The sequence below is a fragment of the Pelophylax lessonae genome, assembly GCF_965119305.1.
Source record: "Pelophylax lessonae genome assembly, chromosome: 4".
Taxonomy (NCBI): Eukaryota; Metazoa; Chordata; class Amphibia; order Anura; family Ranidae; genus Pelophylax; species Pelophylax lessonae.
The window spans coordinates 239,913,724-239,938,559 of record NC_138771.1 but is presented as its reverse complement, the minus strand read 5'-3'; the positions used below and the strand labels follow the sequence as shown (position 1 = coordinate 239,938,559).

The following is a 24,836-nucleotide window of genomic DNA, read 5'->3' as shown; positions in this document are numbered from 1 at the left end:
AAGGTGCGAATGGTTCTGCCTACATGAACAGGCCACAAGGGCCTGTCAGGCAGTATACAACATAATTGCTAAAACAAATATGGAACTCCCTGATGATGCAAGCTTTACCCTTGACCGTAAAAGCTTTTTACCATGATGGACAAATTGGCAAGTTAGACACGTTTTTTTCCGGCATTGGTACATGCCGACTAATGGGATCAATGGGGTATGTAGTTAAGAATGGCACTTCCAGTAGAATCGACCAGTGTTTATATAGAATATTCTCCATTTGTTTATAACTATCATGGAACTGGGTTGTGAAGCATATAGGTTGAGGATCGTCTAGTTCATTGGAGCAGTAGGAGGATAGCCCTTATCCAAAAATGTTTTGGGAAGGAGTTCTCCCTGACTATTGTAATCCTCATCCCTGGTGTAATTGTGGTGGAGTCTGTGGAACTGACTTTTGGGGATATTTTTTATCCACTTCGGATTGTGGCAACTATGATAATTAATGAACAAATTGCTGGCAGTAGGTTTGACAAAATTGGTAACATGTATTTGAGCACTGCTATGGTGATGTTCCAGGTCCATAAATGCTAAACTGTCAGGCTCTATGACATGGGTGAAGGATAGTCCTAGGGTATTCTGAATACAGAACTGAGCAAATGATTTCACACTCTTTCTTGTGCCGTCCCATATAATTATAATAATGTCATTGATGTAGCGACCACAATATATTATATGGGCAGGCAAAGAGTTTGCTATGAGTAATGTACTGGAGCTCCCAGTACCCCATGGTCAGATTGGCATAGCTGGGGGCAAAATTGGCCCCCATAGATGTGCCTTGGGATTGTAAATAGTGGATGTCATCAAACTCGAAATAGTTATGTTTTAGGTAAAATGGCGCTGCCTCAAGGATGAAGTGGGCCTGTCTGGGATTAACCAAGGGATCTTCGGATAAGAAATGCTCTAATGCCCACAGGCCTATGTCATGAGGCTAGATGTATAAAGGGACGCAACATCTGGGGAGACCCACCAATAGGTGGGTCCCCATGTGTAAGGTGAGAGCATCTCTAATAAATGTGTGCTGTCTCTGATGTATGATGGTAGGCTCTGGGCTAGAGGCTAAAAAAAACGATCGACATACATGGAAAAACCGCTAGTTACCCTCTCCATTGAAGCAACAAGGGGGCATCCAGGTGTATTCCCTTATTAATGAAAGATAACTCAGCTTTGGAAATGGTACCATTTGTGAATGCTCTATTGGCTAGAGCAGTGGCTTCTAGAGTGTATGTGGGTAGTGGGTCCTGGGTTAGCTTTGTATAGATGTTGCTGAGAGCAGTCTCAAGGGTTCTTGAATGTAATCAGATCTATCCTGGATTACAATACCTCCTCCCTTGTCTGCGACTTTTTTAATAATAATATTGTTGAGGGCTAGTTGATCAAGAGCCATTTGTTCTGACATGGTGAGATTGGATGTCTTCCTAGAGAAAGATCTGCACATTTTTATAAGGTCAGAATATACAACCTATGTAGGCAGAACCATTCGCACCTTACGTAAGCGATTCGGTGAACATAGACGGCTCATCGAAAAAGGGTGAAAAACACAGTGTTCCCAGACATTTTTTAGAAAAACATCAAAAATCCACAGAGGGCCTCCAAGTCTGGGTCATTGAGGCCATCCCTGGGAGTCTCGCTGTTGCAGAGCGTTTCAAACGTCTGCGTCAGCAGGAGACCCACTGGATATACTTCTTAAATACCCTCACACCAGGGGGACTCAATGAAGAAAATTAGGTGCACTCCTTACTCAAATTTTTTGTAATTTCTAGTAATTTTGAGTAATTTCAAGTAATATTACTGCAAACACCTTTAAGATGGTACTGTAGATAAAATATATATTTTTTTTTCTCCACAGTGGACCCTTACGGTCGTTTATATATATACTGTATAAATTGGTTGTTTTTGGATATCGATTCTTTCTCCTGATTGGGAGTGGTGTTTTTTTCTTCCGTAAAGTAAGTAACCTTGGCAACTAGTGTACTATGTGATTTTGGCTCACTGATGACCTTTATACCACAGATACATCATTATTATTGAGATTATTTCCATAAAAATTCCTTGCATTTTTATTTATGACCCTCTTTTTCTTTTTTCATTTTTCTTTTTATATGCATTCTTTATATCTCTTCGTTTTTTCTTACATGCATTCCCAATAATATTGTATTTTCAATATGTATTCTTGGTTATATTGTATTTATGGTTTTCATTTAGCCCTACTAAAACTTTTAATTGTTTTACTAATTGTTGAATTTAATATCAGTCTGCTGGTTGTTGTAGTACTACAGCAGTAGCAGCAGGATATCCTATTATGCCCATTTTTAAACTGCTCTCCTCCAGGAAGCAGTAGGCGAAGGAGCTGTGAGCCCTGAGCTCGAAGCCTCCTTTTGTGATAGCCCATGGTCCAGACTTCCGTGCACTGGTGACATCATTTCTGCTTTCGCATTCTATGCTGGTGAGCGTGGAGGTTTACTGCTGGATATCCAGACATCAACCACCTTCTCTTGGCATTCAAGGAGATTGTGAAGTTCACAGGACCACTACAACCATCGAGACCACACAGCTTATGACGGGCTGGAATTGTTTTTATCTTGCACAATAAATGTCTACAGTCTAATACTACACCTAGTGGTGCCTCCCCCCTCCTTGCTTTCCTCCTGTCAGAGTCCTCCCATCACGTCAGGGTCCACCCATCACATCCGAGGATCCCCATCACATCAGAGTTACCCATCATTACAGTCCCCTCAATCAAACAATCCCCAATCACACAGCCCTCCAGTCACACAGACCCCCTCCCCTATTACAGAGCCCGCCAAATACACAATCATTTCCTTACATCAGAGCCTTTACATTTTTGCTTCAGTGGTGGCGCAGAAGGTGGGAGATGGAAGAGACGGTCTTCCATCTTCTCCTGAATGCTGACAGCAGCCCTAGCCCTGCATGCCACATGCCCTGTATGCCTCAAGCACTGCTATGGTACAGGTGAGCCAGCTGTGTGTCCTGACCCTAAAGCTAAGGTGCAGGCAGGAGCCAGCCTACCCATAACATGGCAACTCATGATGTTTATCCAGGCCAAACTGGATCCCATACTCATGGCAGCCTGAGGGAACACTGATGGCAACATGGTTGAGGGGCAAGATGGTTGAGGAGCAATGCTTTAATTACCTAGTCCCTAATAAAATATCATGAATTCATATATCCAGCACTTATAATAAGCAAACCTAACTGCATTCACAATGTAGAACTACAGAATATTGTTGGTGTTTAGAATATGTTAGTACTTCATAAAGAAAAAGCAGTAATAGCAGTAGTAGCGGTAGAAGCAACAGTAGTGCTGATAGTAAGAAATAATAATAATAGTAAAAAAAAGATATTACCTGTAACAGAAAGCATTCCAGTATTATTAGCTTTTCCTCTATCGTTCTCTGCAAAACATGTATAGCTTCCCTCATCAAGAACTGTTATATTAATGATTTCCAGGCTGCCATCATCCCAGATTGATATCCTAATAAACAATGCGATAACAAGTCATGCTAAAAAAAGCACACCTCTACAGTGGTATCATAGGTGCATTATAGGAACCAAAGGAACAATGATACGGGAAGTGGTTAGTCAAGGCAAAAATATGACAAATAAATACATTTCTGACATTGACTATGTGACAGTCATAAAGGGAAAGGCTGGAGTGATGAATTACTGCAGGTAAACTGGAGGGAGAGGAAAGCAGAAGGAATATAAAGATTAGGGATTAGTGGCGTGCTGCTTTTATAGCTGTAAAATTGTGGATTGAGTCTGACTTAAAAGGAAGCCTTTAGAGCAAAAGACCTGAGAAGACTCATATGGCAGTGAAAGGTTTCCATCACAAATGTCCGTGATAAAAGCCCTTTAAAGCATATCTAAACCCAAAAATGTAATATATTGCCGCTTACCAGTCCTTAGATGAGCTGGCTGTATTCATTTTCTTTTTTAATGCTTTTATTTCCATTTATTTATTTCTTTACCTGGTAATCCTGCAAATGGCACATCCCTGGGTGCCTACACTTACTCCTCCATGGTACCTAAGAAGGGAGCCACGGTTGTCACCAAGGCTGGATTTCAAACATGGCTGCCTTTGTTTATTTACATTACATGTGAGATGATGGGATTAGCTGTTTATACAAAAGAAGATGACAATTCTTTATGCTTCCAGGTGAGCTCACACTAAGTGACAAGGGTCATACTGTATTTCTGTCAAGATCATCCAATAAACTTTGTACTAAAATGTTCCTAGCCTGAAAAAAAGGCAAACAAATGTAGCCACCACATACAAATATTGATGAGCTGCAAAAAATACATTTTTGTTCTTGGGTTTAGATATCATTTAGGAGGCATATTTATAAAGCAATAAATGTGACATTCACTGCAAATTAAAACACATGCATCACATGTGGTAAATATTTGGTGAATGTCTCATTTACTGCTTTATAAAGTATTTTTTGAATTAATTATGCACACATATTCTGTTTTAACTTAAGAACACTAGATGGCAGCAAAGTCTATCATATGTATCATGAAACAAGGCAGGCACACAATACCAAGCCAGTGCTTTTCACAATTTCACCTTCACAATAAACACAGTTATTGTAGAGATGATTCACCGCTACCTATGTGGTAGTGCAGCAGAGCAATCAATGAGCTGTGAATTCCCTGCTCAATGACCTTGTGGTGACCACATCTTCAACTGCATCAAAAGGCTACCTGATATCATTTTTCACACTACACAAATTACACTCACTTTTCCAACATTTTATCCTAGCTTAACATGCTATGTTTCATTCTTTGCTAAATCTTCCTAATGTGATTGAATTTTTAACCACTTCACCTCTCTGCAAGGTTTACCCCCCTTCCTGACCAAGCCATTTTTTGAGATACGGCACTACTTTAAATGACAATTGCACGGTAGTGCGACACTGTACTCAAAGAAAATGTATGTCTTTTTTTCCCCACAAATAGAGCTTTCTTTTCGTGGCATTTGATCACCTCAGCATTTTTTTTTTTTGTTTTTTTGCGCTATAAACAAAAAACGAACGACAATTTTGAAAATAAAAACACAATATTTTTTACTTTCTGCTCTACAACACATCCATTAAAAAAAATGTCAAAAATCGAATTTATTCAGCAATTTAGGCCAATATATATTCTGCTACCTATTTTGGGTTAAAAAAATCCCAATAGTTTTTTATTTTAAATATTATTTATTTAAAAAATTATTTAAAATATTTTATTTTAGTTTTTTACTAGTAATGGTGGCCATCAGCGACTTATAGCAGGACTGCGATATTGCGGCAGACAAATTGGACACCTAGGACAAATTGGTCACCTAACTGACACTTTTGATACTTTTTTGGGGACCAGTGACAATATTACAGTGATTTGTGCTAAAAATATGCACTGTCACTGTACTAATGATATTGGCAGGGAAAGGGTTCAACATCAGGGGCGATTAAAGGGTTAACTGTGTGCCTAGCTAATGTTTTAGTGTAGTGGGGAGGTGCTTTTACCAGTGGAAGACACAAATCTGTGTTTCTGCTTTACAGAAACACAGGATCCATGTCTTCCGTACTCACAGAATGACAATCTGCCTGGTTTACATACGATATCTAGTAAAGTAATGTCCCGTACACACGTGCAGATTATCTTCAGACTTTTGTCTGCAGACTTACCAAAACCATATAATATGAGGTCAAACCTAAACACTTTCAATTTGTATGCAATCCGGCCGGCCCTTGCACTACATAGAAAAGGTAAGTCTGCAGACAAAAGTCTGCAGATAATCTGCACGTGTGTACGGGGCATTAGGCGCTGTTATATCAAGACATGCGTACATGTACATATAATAATCTGAAACAGGTGAGTATATATCAACACCCTATAAATTACATAAAGTGCGAGTAAAAAAAATAATAAATTGAATATACAATAAATTAATGAAAGTGACAGTCCACTGCAAAATAAAGTGCCAGTAATCTGTGATGCTCTCCAATCACTGTGATCACAACCAGTATATAATAAATGTGCTTTTCTTCCTTAAATCAAGTTCTCCACCATGTGAACGATAAAAATACTGCGCTCACCAGAGTCCCCAGGTCCCAGGGACCACTAGGCTTTGTATGGATAGGAGCACTAGAACATCCAGAGATTCTTGCACAGCGAACACTATTCGCCTTAATGCATAACCTCCCCTGGGTGAAACTGGGTTGTTATCAGATTTGCATCTTTGTAAAAAAAGACAGTCCTATAAAATATATCCTAGTCTTCTATTTGGGCTTTGCTATGGGGCAGATGGAGTAGAAGAGAAGCAAAGAGCACTGGAGGGGGGCCCCAAAAGAGCAGGACTGGGCAGTCTTTGTGTGGCCCTGTTATAAGTATAACATGTTTATTGTTTTAATTTAAAAGAAATTGACTTGAGAAACGCTTTTTAGGCCCCGTTCACACTGGGGCGACGCTACTTGCCGGTGCGACCTCATAGGTCGCGGCGCGCTGCTCGCACTGCGACCTCGGAGCGGCCGGCACGGACTTCATAACATTGAAGTCTATGCAGGTCACTCCGGGTCGCCCCAAAGAAGCTCCGGACCCTTTTTCTAAGTCGGAGCGACTTGTGTCGCTCCTATTAGAACGGGTCCACAGCTTCTCTATGGAAGGCGACCTACGGCGACCTGTCAGGCGACCAGGTCGCCTGACAGGTCGCCCCAGTGTGAACGGGGGCTTAAGAAAGAGAAGCTGTAAAAAAATAGGCTTTTGTCATTGCTTCCGTAACAGGTCATTCTGCAAATGGCAGCACAAAGACTGTACATTACTTTGCAGTGTCAGCATCTTTACAGGATAATTAGCCTATCCTGTCAATTAGAGGACTAAATATATGGTAAAAAGCACTTTTGGAGATGTTAGTTTTTACTTGAAAAGTAAAATGAAATTATAATCATATATTGCTGTGACCATTGTACACCTACACTATATTGTCAAAAGTATTGGAAGGCCTGCCTTTACACGCACATGAACTTTAATGGCATCCCGGTCTTAGACTGAAGGGTTCAAAAATGACTTGGCCCACCCTTTGCAACTATAACAGCTTCAACTCTTCTGGGAAGGCTGTCGCAGTCTGATGCAAACCCATGTTGGAACATGGAAGGGGCCATACCCAAACTGTTCCCACAAAGTTGGGAGCATGAAATTGTCCAAAATGTCTTGGTATGCTGACGCCTTAAGAGTTCCCTTCAGTGGAACTAAAGGGCCAAGTCCAACCCCTGAAAAACAACCCAACCATAATCCCCTCTCCACCAAATTATTTGGACCAGTGAACAAAGCAAGGTCCATAAAGACATGGATGAGTGAGTTTGGGGAAGGAGGAACTTGGCTGGCCTGTCCTGACCTCAACGTGATAGAACACCTTTGGGATGAATTAAAGCTGAGACTGCAAGTCAGGCCTTCTCATCCTACATCAGTGCCTGACTTCACAAATGGGCTTCTGGAAGAATGGTCAAACATTCCCATTGACACTCCTAAACCTTGTGGACATCCTTCCCAGAAGTTGTTATAGCTGCAAAGGGTGGGCCAACTCAATATTAAACCCAACGGACTAACACTGGGTTGCCATTAAAGTTCATGTGTGTGTAAACTCCCAACATACAGCCATACAGATACAGAATATCCAAGGATGTATGCAGCCACATCTGTTAACATTTGGGCTGTCTGATGTTTAGTTCAAGCAGTGTAATCTTGTGATATATATAGACACCTCTATCCTCCATCAAAATAAGGAAACAATAGATGAAGTAAACAGCGATGATGATGTCCACAACCAATGCCCAGATAAACCAATGAGCTTCCAGGTAAAAAGCTTTTCAACAAAAAAGAAATGCAATGGAGTGAGAAGTTTTCAGCACAAACCTGCTGTTGTTTATGAGCAGTTCTGTTCCTTTACTCCATGAAAATTTGGGTTTTGGAGCAGCCTTTGGTTTGCATTCTATAATGACACGACCACCTTTTGCAGCTAAAATCTTCTTTCTCATAGGATTATATTCAAATGTTGGTGCTAAAGCTGAAGAAGACACAAACAAACCATTAAGACTGTTAGTAAAAATTACTTATTACCTTTGCAAACTGTACTATGAACAAGTTAAAATTTTTGTTTAAATGAAATTAGGGTCACTAACCAAGGATCTTCAGTTCAGCATTTGCTTGAATGACTCCATAGTGATTTTCTGCTATACACTGGTACATTCCAGCATGGAACATGGTTAAACCTCGGATTTTCAGTTCACCTTTACCATACTGAAAAACAAAAATTGAGCCAAGGGTAAAAATATTCTTATTCCTAGTATAACATGACATTAGGCAAATGCTCAAAGCAGTATATGCTTAGGTTAAAGTGAAATCAAACTTTTTGCCAAAAAACTGAAGGGAAGAAAAATACGAACTAGATTGCAACTGCCATTTGTAGTTTAATTTGCATGCTAGATATAACACTTTACGACAGATGCAGACCAATAAATACCGGGAAATAACTGCAAACAAGGCTGGTTTGATTTTTCCCACAAAAAATATTTTTGACCACTATATTGGTGACTCGGATACCTTGTTTAAAATACAAATTAACACAAGGCTCATCAGGTTCATTTTCAGTACATGAGGTATAACAACATGGTGTTGAAGTTCTTATAATGGTTACTTATACCTAAACATGAACTCATCAGGCTAATATAATTGATCATGGATCCTAAAGTAGACTTGGCATGGGAGATACTTGGTGGGTTCCAGCCTCTTTCCAAATAAAGAGTTATGTAAAAGATCTATATTTGCATGCTTAGTCCAGATACTGAAGCAGCATCAGCATGAAAGCTGGGTAGCCTGTAATATTTAGGACAGACAATCTGTGCTTCTCCCATGACCCCTCTAAACGATTTAATTTACTAAAGGCAAATAGGCTGTTCACTTTGCAAAGGAAGTTGCACTTACCAAGGGAATTAACAACAGAACTTAGTGAATGCAATGAAATTCCACTTTGTAGGAGTAGGACACTGGGCAGGAAAAAGCTTTACCACGCCTACGGGGCAGTCCAAGGGGGTATACTCCCACTTCCTGCTATAGGCATTCAGTTTTGTTGCAAGCAGTGTCAGAAGAAAAATAACCCAACTCAATAGAGAGGTGGGTACTGTGTCCGTTAATGAACACCAGGGAAAAGGATTTTACGGTAAGACAAAAATACAATTTTCTCTTTCGTTCATTGACGGACACAACTCCAGAATCTTCTTGACCATTGGGATGTCCCAAAGCAGTGTCAAACATGAGGGGTGGTAAAAATACAGCAGAAAAAATTCCCAAAGGCTAAACCTAGCCAACCAGGTAACATGGAGCTCAACCAAGAACAACTGGAGCTCACCTGAAAACAATCAGTGATGGCAGTAACTGCGTTAAAGTAAACGTCGTTACTTAAACATGTTTATTCTTCCCCCTCATGGCAACGCTGTTCCCATTACTTGGGCGACATTACCACAATTACATCTACCGCCACTAGATGGCAGAAGGGTAATTGTAATTCCTTCTCTCCTCTATGACCGGGTACTGGCCTCAGTCGACAAGAGAGGAGGAGACAGAGAGCAGAGAGTGGCAGTCAGAGTGCGGAGTACAGCGTGCCAGGCCCAGGCCATGAGGAAGGCAGAGGCCATATGATTGAATTTAATATAAAATTAAATATATAGTCCAGGCAGTCCACCACCAGTCCACCACCGCACCACCACAGTCGTCACAGGCACAGCCAGCCAGAAGAGAGAGACAGCACAGACAGACAAGCCTGGAAGAGGAGGACGGAGCCAGACAGACCCCAGTGTGCCTGGGCAGGCCACACCATCACCAGCAAGCCACCACCACCAGCAGCCAGCCAGGCAGCACTGCAGCAGCAGCACAGGTACCAAAAAACAAAAACAAAAAACAAAATACGGTTACTCACAGACTCAGTCACAGTCAGGACAGGACTCAGGACTCAGACCTCCACCACCAGTGTGCCACACCACCACCAGCCACCACCACCTACCCACCCTATACACCCACTGACCCCTATATACACCTACCTACCCACCCTATACACCCACTGACCCCTATATACACCTAACTACCCACCCTATACACCCACTGACCCCTATATACACCTACCTACCCACCCTATACACCCACTGACCCCCAAATACACCTACCCACCCACCCTATACACCCACTGACCCCCAAATACACCTGTCCCACCCACCTACTCTTCATACCCACTGACCCCCAAATACACCTACCCACCCACCCTATACACCCACTGACCCCAAAATACACCTACCCACCCACCCTATACACTGGCAGTGTACCACGCAGGTACCACAGTGCCACACTCAGCAAATACCACTCAGGTACCAGTGTACCACGCAGCCAGCCAGTGCCACTCAGAAAATACCACTCAGGTACCATCAGTGCCCCTCAGCAAATACCACTGAGGTACCGTACCAGTGTACCACCCAGGTACCACTAAGGAAATACCACGCAGGTACCACTCAGCAAATACTATGCAAGTACCACTCTGCAAATACCACGCAGGTACCACTAAGCAAATACCAAACATACAAGGGGCATACAAGATTATTTGACATATTTGATTATTTTTTTAAAGTAACGCAATAGTTACTTTCCCTGGTAATTAGTTACTTTTTTAAGGATGTAACTCAGTTACTAACTCAGTTAATTTTTGGGAGAAGTAACTAGTAACTATAACTAATTACTTTTTTTAGGTTACATGACCAACACTGAAAACAATACACCCTGAAAGATGACCAAGTCCTCTCAAACAGCAGCCTGCAAAACTTTGCGGCCAAAAGCAGCATCCACAGATGCCAACACATGTACTTTGCAAAATTTTGTAAAAGTGTGCACGGACAACCAGGTGCCTGCCTTGCAAACCTGCATCACTGAAGCCTGATGGTGGAAGGAGGAACCTGACCCTTGATTGAATAAGCCTGCACTACTGTCTTTCTGATCCATCTGGAAATGGTTGCAGCAGACGCAGCCAACCCCTTGCGAGGACCGTTCGTAAGGAAAAAAAGTGAATCTGATTTCCTAAATGACTCGGTTGCCACCAGGTACACCCTGATCTCCCAAACCACATCCAGAGAAGGCAAGGAAATCTCCTTAGGATGCTTAGGCTTAGGACACAGGGAAGGCACCACAATGTCTTCATTCAGATGTAAACCAGAGACAACCTTAGGGAGAAATGACTGACAAGGGCGAAGCACAACTTTATCTCTTCGAACCCCCAAATAAGGTGAATGACAAGACAAAGATGCCAGCTCGGACACACTGCGTGCAGAAGTAATCGCCACCAAGAAGGTTACCTTCTGGGACAAAGAAAGCAGAGGAATCTCGCAAATATTTTGGAAAGGCGGTTTCTGAAGAACCGACAGTACCAAATTGAGGTCCCACGAAGGCAACAAAGACCGCACAGGGGCAGCCAAGTGGCGAACCCCCTGAATGAAGGCACGAACCAAGGAAAGCTTAGACAAAGGACATTGAAAGAAAATTGGCAAGGCCAAAACCTGGCCCTTGATGGTACCCAAGGCCAGGTGCTGTTCCGCACCTCTTTGGAGGAACACCAAAATTCGAGCCACCAAAAAGGAATGGGAAGAAACCCCCAGAGACTCACACCACGCAATGTACGACTTCCAGATGCAATGGTAAATCTTCCTAGAGGTAGATTTCCTAGCTTTTAACAGCCTGGGAATCACCAAGTCAGACAACCCCCTATCCCTCAGCACCTGGCTTTCAACAGCCAAGCCGTTAAAGCCAGCGACTGTAAAGAAGGATGGAAGATTGGCCCTTGGGCCAACAAGTCTTCCCTGAGAGGGAGTGGCCAAGAGACATCGGCGACCAGTCATACCAGGTCGGCGTACCAAGACCGTCAAGGCCAGTCTGGGGCCACCAGGATGACCGGAAATTTCTTCTGCCTCAATCCTTTTCAGAAGTCTCGGCACAAGTTTGAGAAGGGGAAAGGTGTATATCAAATGGTACTGTCCCCAAGGAGCCACCAGTGCGTCCGTGGCATCGACTAGAGGATCCCGACACTGCACCTTTCTGTTGAGATGAGAGGCCAACAGATTCCCCACCTGAGACACAGCTGATGAAACACCTCCGGATGAAGTGACCTTTCTCCTTGGTCCAGGGCCTGTTGGCTGAGGAAATCCGCCTGCCAATTTTCCACCCCTGAAATGTACAGCTGAGAGGGCTGGAACAAAACGTTCCACCCACCTTAGAATGACGGCTGCTTCCCGAGCCGCTATGACACTTTTTGTGCCCCCTTGATGATTGACATATGCCACGGCCGTGGCATTGTCCAATTGAATCCATACTGGACACCCCTGAAGACGAACTGTCCAATGGGCTAGACCGGGAATTCGCAAACTGAGGGGGGGGGGGTGCCCGCTTAAATTGTGCTGTGCGAGCCCTCGCAAATTACAGCCAGAACAGTCAAAACGCGATGGATTCAGGACCCCGCCCACACAGTTTACGGAGGTTGGTCTGCATTTCCCGCGAGGAGGATACTTGCATCAGTGAGTACGTATGTGGGCTGTTATGTAGGATATGTTCATGGGTTGCAGAGCCAGCTCCTCGGTCCTGCTGGCGGCAGCGGTGGTGGCTAGACTGGTGGTGGGATTCTCTCAGCAATAGCGGGCAGTGACGGCAGCCTCGGTGTCATAGGAGGACCAGGTGGCCTGGCGGGGTCAGGAGTTCATGGCAGCTTTTGTGACCCCAGTAGAGGATCTGAAGGAGAAGAGCCAGGACACCAAGACCAGCCTAGAGCTCCTGTGTGAGGTGTGCTAGGCCCTGGAGAGGGCAAACAGGGGCTTCCCCTTCACTGTGGACCACTGGGAGAGGAAGGAGGGTGAGTGCCATATAGCCTGCTGATCACTTTCCTGGGGTGGTTGATTTCTGTTCTCTGCCTGCCTTATACTATCTATGAGGGTGCTGATTACTTACAACTCTGCTTATATGCCACACATGCCACAGGTTTCTGACCCCTCACTTAGAACATGGTGGCCACACATAAGTAAATACTTTATGTATGGCACACCTATGAATGGCTACCACGCCCTGATGTATTTTTTTGCCCTGATGTATTTTAAAAACAGTTAAAGACAGTTATGTTTCTTTTTTTGGATTAACCACTTCAGTCCTCCTGCTAAGAAAGACTGTTATGTTTATTTTCTGGATTAACCACTTCATTACTACTGCTAAGAAAGACTGTTATACGTCCTTGTGGATTAACCATTTAAGTCCTCCTGCAGAGAAAGACATATTTCTTTTTTGGATTTACCACTTAAATTCTCTTGTTTAGCAAAAGCAAAGGGGGGAAGGTTTGGGACTTTGAGTGAGATGCACGAAGGGGCCTTGTATCGTGCAACTCCATCCCTATTCGTTTAGAAGAAAAAAAATGGGAGGTTTGGGACTTTAAATGAGAGACATTGCAAGGCTGGTTGGACAGAAGATAAAAACATTTATTGATACATACATACATGATTGGTAACGTAAGATACAGAATAATAATATAATAAAGAAGACAGGTAAGTAGTCCCCAAATCCCAGTACATCTCAATCAACAAGGCAGAGATTCCAGAAGGTAAAAAATATTATGATACAAATCATGACATCATGGGACTCTACGCGTTTCGTGGACTTTGTGTATGCCACTTCTTCAGGAGTAGATGTGTGATATGTATCTAAAAAATAAATAAATATAAGGAAATTGCACTTATGATGATGAAGGGAACTGGAAACGGGAAGGAGGGAAAGGGGGAGGGACAAAGCCCCCAAAAATTCCAAACTTACATAGAAGTTCTCATAGCACCAGCATTGGCTGTGAAGACACGACCATGGGTTCCTCCCATGGGAGCTGAGGGGACACAGGGCAGGCAGGCAGGGTGAGATGCCACATATGTGGTGAGTCTGGGTGATTCAGTAGTGTTGGCATTAGTAGCATCATAATATCTAATAATGATGAGGTGTATAAAATATATAAATTATATAAAGTGCATATGAATAAAAACATGATGTTGCTCCTCCGCTCCCGCGGCTTCCTTACCACGTTACACCGACGTGACGCTGGGAACACAGTGATTGGAGGCGGTTTGCGATGTTCTGGGCACTGTGTGGTCTGAGTTCTGGGATCAACACTTCCTTTGGTAACTTGCCTTCTGTCTTTCACTACGGCTATGCCCCACTGGTTACTTCCCCTGGGGATACCTGGACTCTGGTTCACTCTAGGTCCCACACTCTCATATAATTTGTCTCCCCCCCACCTTCCTTTTCTGGTTTCTCTATCATGAGTGGCTCATGATTTCTCCACAAGGGCTTTCATTCACTCTCCTTGGATTGGGCTAGACTTCTTTGTCTTCTCTCTTATAAACCACATTCTCCCTTATCACCCACCTTATTTCATTCATCTAATATGCACTTGCTTGAAAGCAACATCATGTTTTTATTCATATGCACTTTATATATTTTATACACCTCATCATTATTAGATATTATGATGCTACTACTGCCAACACTACTGAATCACCCAGACTCACCACATATGTGGCATCTCACCCTGCCTGCCTGCCCTGTGTCCCCTCAGCTCCCATGGGAGGCACCCATGGTCGTGTCTTCACATCCAATGCTTGTGCTATGAGAACTTCTATGCAAGTTTGGACTTTTTGGGGGCTTTGTCCCTCCCCCTTTCCCTCCTTCCCCTTTCCAGTTCCCTTCATCATCATAGTTGCAATTTCCTTATGTTTATTTATTTTTTAGATACATATCACACATCTACTCCTGAAGAAGTGGCATACACAAAGTCCACGAAGCGCGTAGAGTCCCATGATGTCATGATTTGTATCATAATATTTTTTACCTTCTGGAATCTCTGCCTTGTTGATTGAGATGTACTGGGATTTGGGGACTACTTACCCGTCTTCTTTATTATTTTATTATTCTGTATCTTACGTTACCAATCATGTATGTATGTATCAATAAATGTTTTTATCTTCTGTCCAACCAGCCTTGCAATGTCTCTCATTTAAAGTTCCAAACCTCCCATTTTTTTTCTTCTAAATTCTCTTGTTGAGAAGGACTTTTATATATATATATATATATATATATATATTTTTTTTTTTTTTTTGATTAACCATAAGTATTCCTGCTGAGTCAAGTCGTCTGCCAAGACATAAACAGGTAAGCTCCTGTCTGGATGTTGTTTCTTAACAACACATATTTATTTATATATTAATTAAGTGTATTCAATAATAAGTTGAAAAGTAGTAAATTGATCCCAGGGCCCTAGACAAAGTCTGATTGCCCAAATTTCCAGTACGTTGACTGCTAGCCTGGACTCCTCCAGAGTCCAAACCCCCTTGAGCACAGTCCGTGCCCAAAACACCTCCCCACCCGTACAGGCTGGTATCCATGGTGATCACTGTCCAGTACAGGGAAAGGGAGGATTTTCCCTGTCGAAGAGCCAGAGAGCAAAGCCACCAAATCAGGAACACTCTCGTACCCCGGCTCAACAGGATCAGAATGTCCAGAGACTGAATTCTGGTCCCACTTGGCAAGAATCTCCCTTTGCAGGGGTCTTGTGTTGAACTGTGCAAACGGAATCGCCTTGAAGGTAGGCACCATCAGGCCCAGCACCGGCTTGCAAGTCGGGAAAGACGACCGACTGCTGGACAACAGTAGTCAAATGGCATCCTGCAGCTTCTGGAACCTGTCCAATGGGAGAAACACCCTGGCTGAGGCCGAGTCCAGAGTCAGACCCAGATAGTCCAACTTGGTGGACGGAACCAGAGCAGACGTCTGAAAATTCAGAGTTCACCCGAACTCCTGCAGATTCCACACAGTAATGTCCAGATTGTCCTGTAGAACAGTTGAAGACTCTGCTCGTAGATGATCGTCCAGGTACCCCAGCACGGCAATCCCCCGCTGTCGCAACAATGCTAACACCAGGGCCAACACTTTTGTGAACGCCCGAGGAACTGAGGCGAGACCAAAGGGTAACGCCACAAATTGATAATGTTCCTCGCCCATGGCAAAGCGAAGAAAACGCTGATGCCTGACATAAATTGAGATATGAAGGTAAGTGTCCTTGATGTCGATAAAGGCCAGAGGATCCCTTTGATGAAGAGATGCCACTACCGTGCGAATGGACTCCATCCGGAACTTTTGTACCCGCACAAAGCGGTTCAAGGCCTTGAGGTCCAGGATTGGACGAACTTTGCCTTCCTTCCTGGGAACAGTAAATAGGTTTGAATAAAAACCCCTGAAAGCATTCAGATTCTGGAACCAGAACAATGACCCCTTGTAAGAGCAGATCTTGCACTGCCCTGAGAAGACTGAGTGATCTGGGGACAAACGCAGGCTGGAAGGGAAGAACCTTGCCGGAGGCCAAGACCGAAACTTGATCTTGTAACCGGACCGGATTAGCTTGTGGGCCCACCTGTCCTAAATCAAGGAGGTCCACGGGTCTGAAAAGAAGCAAAGACGTCCCCCCACCCCAGACACTAGTGAGGGTGCCCCTTTAGGCATAAGAGGGCTTATCTGCGGGCCTGGAGGGATCCGCCCTCTGCTTACCAGACCACAGTCTCTTTGACCCTCCTGAGGGGGTTCAAACTGGTTTCGACAATCCCTTGTCCTGAGATCCTGAGGAAAGAAAGAGCCAAGTTTGCAACGAGACTCCTTGCTCTTTTTAGCCTGTGGGAGAAGAGTACTCTTCCCCCCTGTAGAACCCTTAATGATTTAATCTATGGAAGCTCCGAACAGGCGATCTCCCACAAAATGGAGATCAGACAGGGCCCTCTTGAAAGCCTGGTCTGCAGACCAGTATTTAAGCCATATCATGCACTGAAGGATCACCCCTGTTATAGATACCCTGCAGACTAAGGGAACCGCATCCAGAGAGGCATCACAGATGAACTGCAACCCCTGAACCAACTGGCCCGCCAGCTCCGTGAGGTTAGGGGGAATCTGTTCCCCTTCCAAATCCTGGCGAAAAGCTTTGCCCATTCCGTTATGGTCTGGGAAACCAAAATTATGGTAAACACCGGTCTAAGGGTGGAACCTACCATGGTAAAAAGATGTCGGACCAGAGATTCAGCTCTCTTGTCAAAAGGGTTTTTAAAACACAGAGTCCTCCACTGGGAGAAGGGTGGCTTCATTTAACCTGGAAACCAGAGAATCCGCCACAGGCGGTACTGTTAGTTTTTTAACAGGGACTCTTCAAAAGGATACCTTCTAGTGAAACGCTTAGGCACCCCGAAAGAGCGTTTAGGGAAACCCTACTGACTCACGACAATTTTGTCAAAATAGGTGGAAAGGAGAAAACCTTTGCCGCCTTTGAGATCTGCGGGTACCGAAATGTATCGGCGTCTCCGACACAGCAGCAGTAGCTGCGTCCTCCAGTGTTAAGGTTTCCTGCACTGATACAATCAGTGCATCTTCTAGCGCCTTTTCATGTGCAGCCGTAGTGAAAGAGGAATCATCCTCACTATCAGAGCACTCAGGGTGCGTGGAAGTAGACCCAGTACAGAGACTCCCGTCTGCAGCGGCCAGAGCAACCTTAAAATTTTGAGGAGACAGAGGATGCAGGTGAAGGCGGGGATGCTTTTTGCCCGTCCTGTTTTGCAGGACCGTATCTATCTTGGACACTAGTGATTCTAGGACCATCGTCATAGCAGACAAAGCGGAATGGGATCCAGAGGGCCCAACAACCTCTGAGAGGGGGTCAGGTGGTGAGACATGCTCCAGGGACTCCATGGGTTAACCCGGAGACAAGTAGCAAAAAAGGAAAGATCATTGCTGAAAAACCCCCCACCACTGCACAAGTTTCACCACAAGTCACAGCGTACCAAGTTTGCTGCTATAGCAGAAAGAGGGAGCCGGTTTGCAACCACAGGGACTCACCACCACCGACTCAGGATAGAGTAGAAGGCCAGGCTGCATGCTGTGCAGCGATCATAGAGAAGGAGGAAAACCAGGAAGCAACACTAGAGGCCCACCGCCGAATCACCACTCGATAGGCTTCAAAAATATGGCCGCTGCTTTATATCAATGGGAAACTACAAGAAAATGGCCGCCGGACTACGCAAACATGCACACTGATACCTACAGCAGCCATCAACGACAAAATGGCGGCTACACGCGACGCCCACATGGCTCCCAGGACCCCCAAAGAACCCCCAGAAAGGAAAGAGCAGTAAGGAGGGACCCTGGCAGGAGCCCCCACCAGGACCATCCCCCCTGAAAACTCATTTTTTTTGCAGCCAGTGGCGCGCCCCCTCCCCCCTCCAGCCCCCATCGCCTGCTTAACACCCCCACACAGACATAACAGGTGGGGAAGGAGGGGGGAGCTAGGTCTTGTACCCCGACCGTATGACGTTGTGAACCCATTTGTCTTGAATCCTGGAGATAAGGATTACAGGCTAGAGCTGAGGATTATAAATATACTGATACCACTGTATAGTAGGCTGCTGCTGGTATAAAAGGTGATGTACCTTCATAAAGTGTATAGTGCAAAAGTATACCTGCGCTGCTAACAAAACAAACTAATAAATAAATCTCAATAATTATTGTGTATAAATAATCTGTGTAAAGTGCTAGTGCTCAACTCAAAATACACAATCCTATATCTTAAATACCAATCAATATAAAAATATACATAAATACAGATTTTATATACGTGAAACAAATGAATGTGAATAAATCCTTCAATTAAAGACGTTCTGAAATAGTGACAGTCTTTGTGCAAAGTATAAGTCCAAAGTGCTGCGTGCTCATAAAACAAGTGCCGGTGCTCTCTCTACATGGGTAGGTGCTCCCCTCCTGGACCCCTACTCACCAGAAGCCAAATAATACACCGCCTTCAAAAAATTTCCTTAGATAGGACGAGCCTTATTGGACCATCAACTCAATAGCTTTACTGTAGATCACATCATCCAGGTATTTGCTCAAAAAAAGAAAAGAGATGCTGGCATCGTGAAGTATGTAACTACTTTATTCGATGCACACAATACAAGATACACTTACAATATGGCAAAGGTTCAAGCGCCTAAAAGTCATCCCACGGGTTGCCAATCCAAACGACTGTACTTACTCCCCGTGTCCCCGTAACTCAGAAGGTGGATGTATTCAGGCGCAGTACGTACTCGGACGAACGGCTTGACGCGTTTCGCTCCTCACACAGAGCGTTATCAAAAGCTTTTGATAACGCTCTGTGTGAGGAGCAAATACCTGGATGATGTGATCTACAGTAAAGCTATTGAGTTGATGGTCCAATAAGGCTCGTCCTATCTAAGGAAATTTTTTGAAGGCGGTGTATTATTTGGCTTCTGGTGAGTAGGGGTCCAGGAGGGGAGCACCTACCCATGTAGAGAGAGCAACGGCACTTGTTTTATGAGCACGCAGTACTTTGGACTTATACTTTACACAAAGACTGTCACTATTTCAGAACGTCTTTAATTGAAGGATTTATTCACATTAATTTGTTTCACGTATATAAAATCTGTATTTATGTATATTTTTATATTGATTGGTATTTAAGATATAGGATTGTGTATTTTGAGTTGAGCACTAGCACTTTACACAGATTATTTATACACAATAATTATTTAGATTTATTTATTAGTTTGTTTTGTTAGCAGCGCAGGTATACTTTTGCACTATACACTTGAATCCTGGAGAGCCACGGTTTCCGGGAACCGGCAAAGACATCCCCCCACCCCTGATATGGGTGGGGGCGCACTGGGGGCGCACCGAAGTGGCCTTGTCCTCAGGTCTGGAGGAACTCGATTTCTGTTTCCCAGACCAGGGTCACTTGAAACCCCCCCCCCCCTGAGGGGGCCTTGAAGGGCTTTGCCTTGTTGACTGATCCAGAGGGACGAAAAAACTTCTTGTGTGCTGAAAAGGAGGGTCGCCGTCTGCTACGGGGGTCCTTACCCTTGGTAGCCTGTGGGAGAAGGTGCTCTTGCCCCCAGTGAGACCTTTGATAATATCATCCAAGGTAGCTCCAAGCAGGCGATCCCCCTGAAAAGGGAGATCAGTCAAGTCTTTCTTTGAAGCCTGATCCACAGACCAGCACTTCAGCCACAGCATGCGCCGGAGGACCACTGCCGAAAACTACAAACGCCCCAGCATTGGATCAGTATCCAGTGCGGCATCGCAAATAAATTGCAGCCCTTGCACCATTTGGTCCAGCAGTACTGACAGGGCAGTGGGAAGGTGTCTCCCCTCCAGGTCACGGCATAGTAACTTAGCCCATTCCGTTAATGTTTGCGAAACCAAGGCAATGGTAAACACCGGTCTTAAGGCAGACCCTGCTAAGGAGAACATAGTGTGGGACACAGACTCCACCCTACGATCAACCGGATCCTTAAAGGACGGGGAATCCTCCACCGGGATCACAGTAGCTTTATTTAGTCTGGAGACCGGCGGATCCACCGTAGGCGGCACCGTCCACTTTTTAATGAGAAACGTTTCAAAAGGGTAGCGCCTTTGTCCCCCTGGAGGGTTTGCGAGTGCCAAAAGCAACCTGTGCATCAGTCGCAGTCACAGCTGCGACCTCCATCTTTAGGGTATCATGTACATACACAATCAGTGCATCCACCAGCGCCTTGTCTTGCGCGGCAGCGGAGGCAGAAAGGTCATCCTCACTATCAGAGGAGACGGGGCGCGAGGCAGTAGACCCAGATTAAGACTCAGATTCTGAGGTATCAGACGAGGCAGGGGTGGGCGGAGGGCGTTTTCTAGCCCACTGAAAGTGCATCTATAGTCAGCTGGGAACCTGAGGGCCCTGCGGCCACCTCGAGGGAATCAGGTGGGGACACATGTTCAGCAGGGTCCATGGTACACCAGGGGAACCCTTTAGCAAAATTTGAAAAAAAGAAAAAGTTATTTTTTTTGGTTAGGAAAATGTCCCCCAGCGCTACAGTGCCCCCAAGTGGTCCTAGAGACCTCCAGCAGAGAGAGAGAGAGACCCCCCAAGGCTCACCAACCCACAGCAAGATGCACCAGAAGGCCCAGAATGTCTCAGCAGCATGTGTCAGCAGCGATCTTCCTCTCAAAGGAATGCCTGCAGAGCGGTGTGCCCGGGTCTAGGGAGGGGCTCCACCACCATACACGCCTCCAGTAGGGATGATCGACCAGAACACCCGAATTTCCCAAAAGTTCGGTTCGGATTTCAGAACCCTATTGAAATCAATGGGACCCGAACTTTGGTAATCAAAAAACACCATTTTTAAGCCTTAAAACCCAATAAATGCCCCTAAAAAGTGCCTAGGGTTCTGGGTCATGCCCCATTAACTATTAATCACACAAAAAAAAGTTCTTAAAAATTGTCATTTTTGATAAAAAAGCCAATTATTGAAAAAAAAAAAAGAGATTTTTTGATTTTTTGGATTTAGTATCTGGGGGGTCTAAAATGTGTGCATGTGAAGTTTCAGCTCTGTAGCATGTCCAGAACCATGAAAAAAAAATAGATAATTTTTCAGTAGAACAGGAATGTGGGTCGGGACCCTCCTTTAACTTTAACACCTATATGATCTTTTTTTCTGGTTCTGGATATGCTACAGAGCTGAAACTTTTTTTGACGCTAGCGTTTTTTTTGGCATTTTTTGGGGTTCTTTTGAGGCAGGCAAAACATCTGAACTTGTGTAAAGTGGTATATATACACACATACATATATTTATATACACACCTAGACATATATAGGTGTGATAGTAGCAGAAATATATTACTGTAAATGATTTCATTCGCGCAAGCATATATTTCTGCTACTATCACACCTATATATGTCTAGGTATGTATATAAATATATGGATGTGTGTATATACACCATTATACACAAGTTCAGATGTTTTGCCTGCCTCAAAAGAACCCAAAAAAATGACAAAAAAAACGCTAGCGTCAAAAAAAAAATGCCCAGGTGTGTTTTTGCTGGCATTTTTTGGGGGTTTTTGGAGGCAGGCAAAACATCAGAACTTGTGCACAGTACCACTATACACAAGTTCAGATGTTTTTCCTGACTGCAAAGAACCCAAAAAAATGCCTTCTATTAAACCGGCAAGGTGTTACAGCAGCGAAGCCAACCCCCTGTCTGAAAGTTTTCTAATACAAAACAATCTTTTTTTTTATGGTTCTGGACATGCTACAGAGCTGAAACATCACATGTACACTTTTTAGACCCCCCAGATCTGAAATCCAAAGTAAAAATAAAACAATCTCTTTTTTTTTTTTTTTTTTAATTTTTTCAATAATTGGCTTTTTTATCAAAATGACAATTTTTAAGAACTTTTTTTGTGTGATGTTGTGTCTGGGGGGTCTAAAAGGTGTACCTGTGAAGTTTCAGCTCTGTAGCATGTCCAGAACCAGAAAAAAAAGGATTGTATGTATTAGAAAACTTTCAGCTCAGGGGGTTAGCTTCTCTCCACACCTTGCCGGTTTCAAAGCAGGCATTTTTTTGATTTCTTGCAGTCAGGAAAAACATCTGAACTTGTGTATAGTGGTACTGTGCACAAGTTCAGATGTTTTGCCTGCCTCCAAAACCCCCCAAAAAATGACGCTAGCGTTTTTTGGCATTTTTTGGGTTTCTTTTGAGGCAGGCAAAACATCTGAACATGTGTATAGGGGGTATATATACACATATATATCTGAATATATACCCCTAGACATATATAGGTGTGATAGTAGCAGAAATATATTACTGTAAATGATTTCATTAGCGCAAGCATTTATTTCTGCTACTATCACACCTATATATGTCTAGGGGTATATATTCAGACATATATGTCTATATATACCCCCTATACACATGTTCAGATGTCATGTCTGACATCAAACATGTCCTCAAAAAAGCACTGGCAGTGGCAGCCCCTGCAGCATAAAAAATGCTTGGCTGGTGAGAAGCCGTATGGGTGTGCCGAAGCTATTCAGAGAAATGATAATTTCTCTATAGTGGTCACCCTGCTATGGAAGGGTTTTGTCACCCTGCCATAGCAGTCACTGCCAGTTAACCCTACACTACACTACGGTCCCCTTACACTTAACACTTTCCCTACAGAAACTGAATTTTGGAAGCTAACTAAAGTGTAAAGGAGCACTCTAACTACACTAGATATCAATTTCCTCACACTAAAAATAGCTAAATGACACTTTTAAAGTAAAATTAACAGAACTGCTTCCACTCTCTTCCATGTCCAATATAACAATGCTAGGAATATGGCGGGGCGATCTTATATACTGGGGGGCGTATTCACTAATGATTGGTCTAGGGACCCCCTAGTCACTCCAATCACATTCCTAGCATTCTCCTGCCCCCTCAATTGGCTTTTGCTAATGGTTCTGGTCAAATCACGGGCTTTTAAAGCCCATTTCCTGAAGCATTGCATTTTGGGCGGTTCTGGTTGCCGAATTCCGAACTTTTTGGGCAAAAAGTTCTAAATTCGGCCGAACCTCGAACACCTAATGTTCGGGCCGAACCGATGGTCGACCCGAACCGTTCGATAATCCCTAGCCTCCAGGACTCCCACTCAGTGATTCTATGCACTGAAAAAAACGAGTCGGGTGTACCAAGATGGCCACCGCCATGCAGGGCACATGGAGGCTACAAGAAAATGGCAGCCCTGCGCGGGCCCACGGCGGTAAGGGGGACCCCCCCAGCCCCCCGCACAAACGTTCGTCCGTCACCGGCGGCACACCCCACCCCCCGACCCAATTTGCGGCCTATTATCCAGATACAGCCTTCCAACATCCCCAGTAGTGACGGAGACCCACCAAGTGGGGGGAGTGGGGGATGGGGCAAATGGGTGGGGGTGCGAAATGGGACCAAGGGGAACCTGGGAAATGGGGGTCCAACCGTCCTTAGGAGGGGCCTGCGTCCACCCCAGAACCCGACAGGAGGAAAGGGGGGAACATTTACTCACCATACCGGAACGGTCGGGAGCCAAACTCCTGACAGAACCCCTCGCCACCGAAGTGGGGGGGGTTTGTCCGCCAGTACGCTACGATTCGGCCACAGACCGGTCGTATGCGACCTGGCGAGACGTTTAACTTGCGGGCCAGTCCCCGTCCAGTGGGACTATGTCACGGCCGACCCAGCGCGGAGCTAGAGCCTGCACGCACTTGTTGGCCGGCTGGGGTGACCACTGGATCTCAACATCCAGCCCATCGCTCAGATCCGGCATAATTGCTTGTAGATCTCACAGGAACAATCCGGAGAAAAAAACTACCGTAGCTAAAAAAAAGGAATTATCTAAAAAGCTTGCCATGACCAGAGATCCCAGCAAGGAACTTAGGTCCTTACTCTTGACTAGGCAGAAAAAAACTGACATCCTATAGCAGGAAGAGAGAGGGTATACCCCCTGGGATTGCCCATAGGTGTAGCCGAAACTTTTTTCTGCCTAGTGTCCTACTCCTGTAGGGGGCAGCAATACCCTACTGATATCAAGATATGAGTCTGTCAATGAGCGTCAGAGAAAAGAGTTTTAATAAACTTCATCTTTTGCACCATGTTACCCTGTATTTAGGGTGTAACATGTAAAATGGTGTAAATGGGAACCCCCTTCCCATAACAGATGCATCACAGAGATCTGTGAATTAATAATCTACTTATTTCATCTGTCAACATGACAAACTGACTTGTTTATTATTTATTATAGGTACTAATATAGAGCTGGCAACTTACAGAGCACTTTACACATATTTATTGTACATTCACG

At 44.3% G+C, this 24,836-nt stretch overlaps 1 protein-coding gene across 1 annotated transcript in view; it reads right to left on the bottom strand.

Moving 5' to 3' along the window:
• The window catches only part of CNTN1 (contactin 1), a 279,141-nt gene that overhangs the window by 54,865 nt on the left and 199,440 nt on the right, over window positions 1-24,836 (bottom strand). Inside the window, exons 11-13 of the mRNA XM_082252863.1 lie at window positions 8,229-8,346; window positions 7,963-8,113; window positions 3,414-3,541 (exon numbers count right to left, since the gene is read on the bottom strand). Coding sequence (XP_082108989.1) covers window positions 3,414-3,541; window positions 7,963-8,113; window positions 8,229-8,346 — 397 coding nt within the window. The remainder of the gene's footprint in view (window positions 1-3,413; window positions 3,542-7,962; window positions 8,114-8,228; window positions 8,347-24,836) is intronic.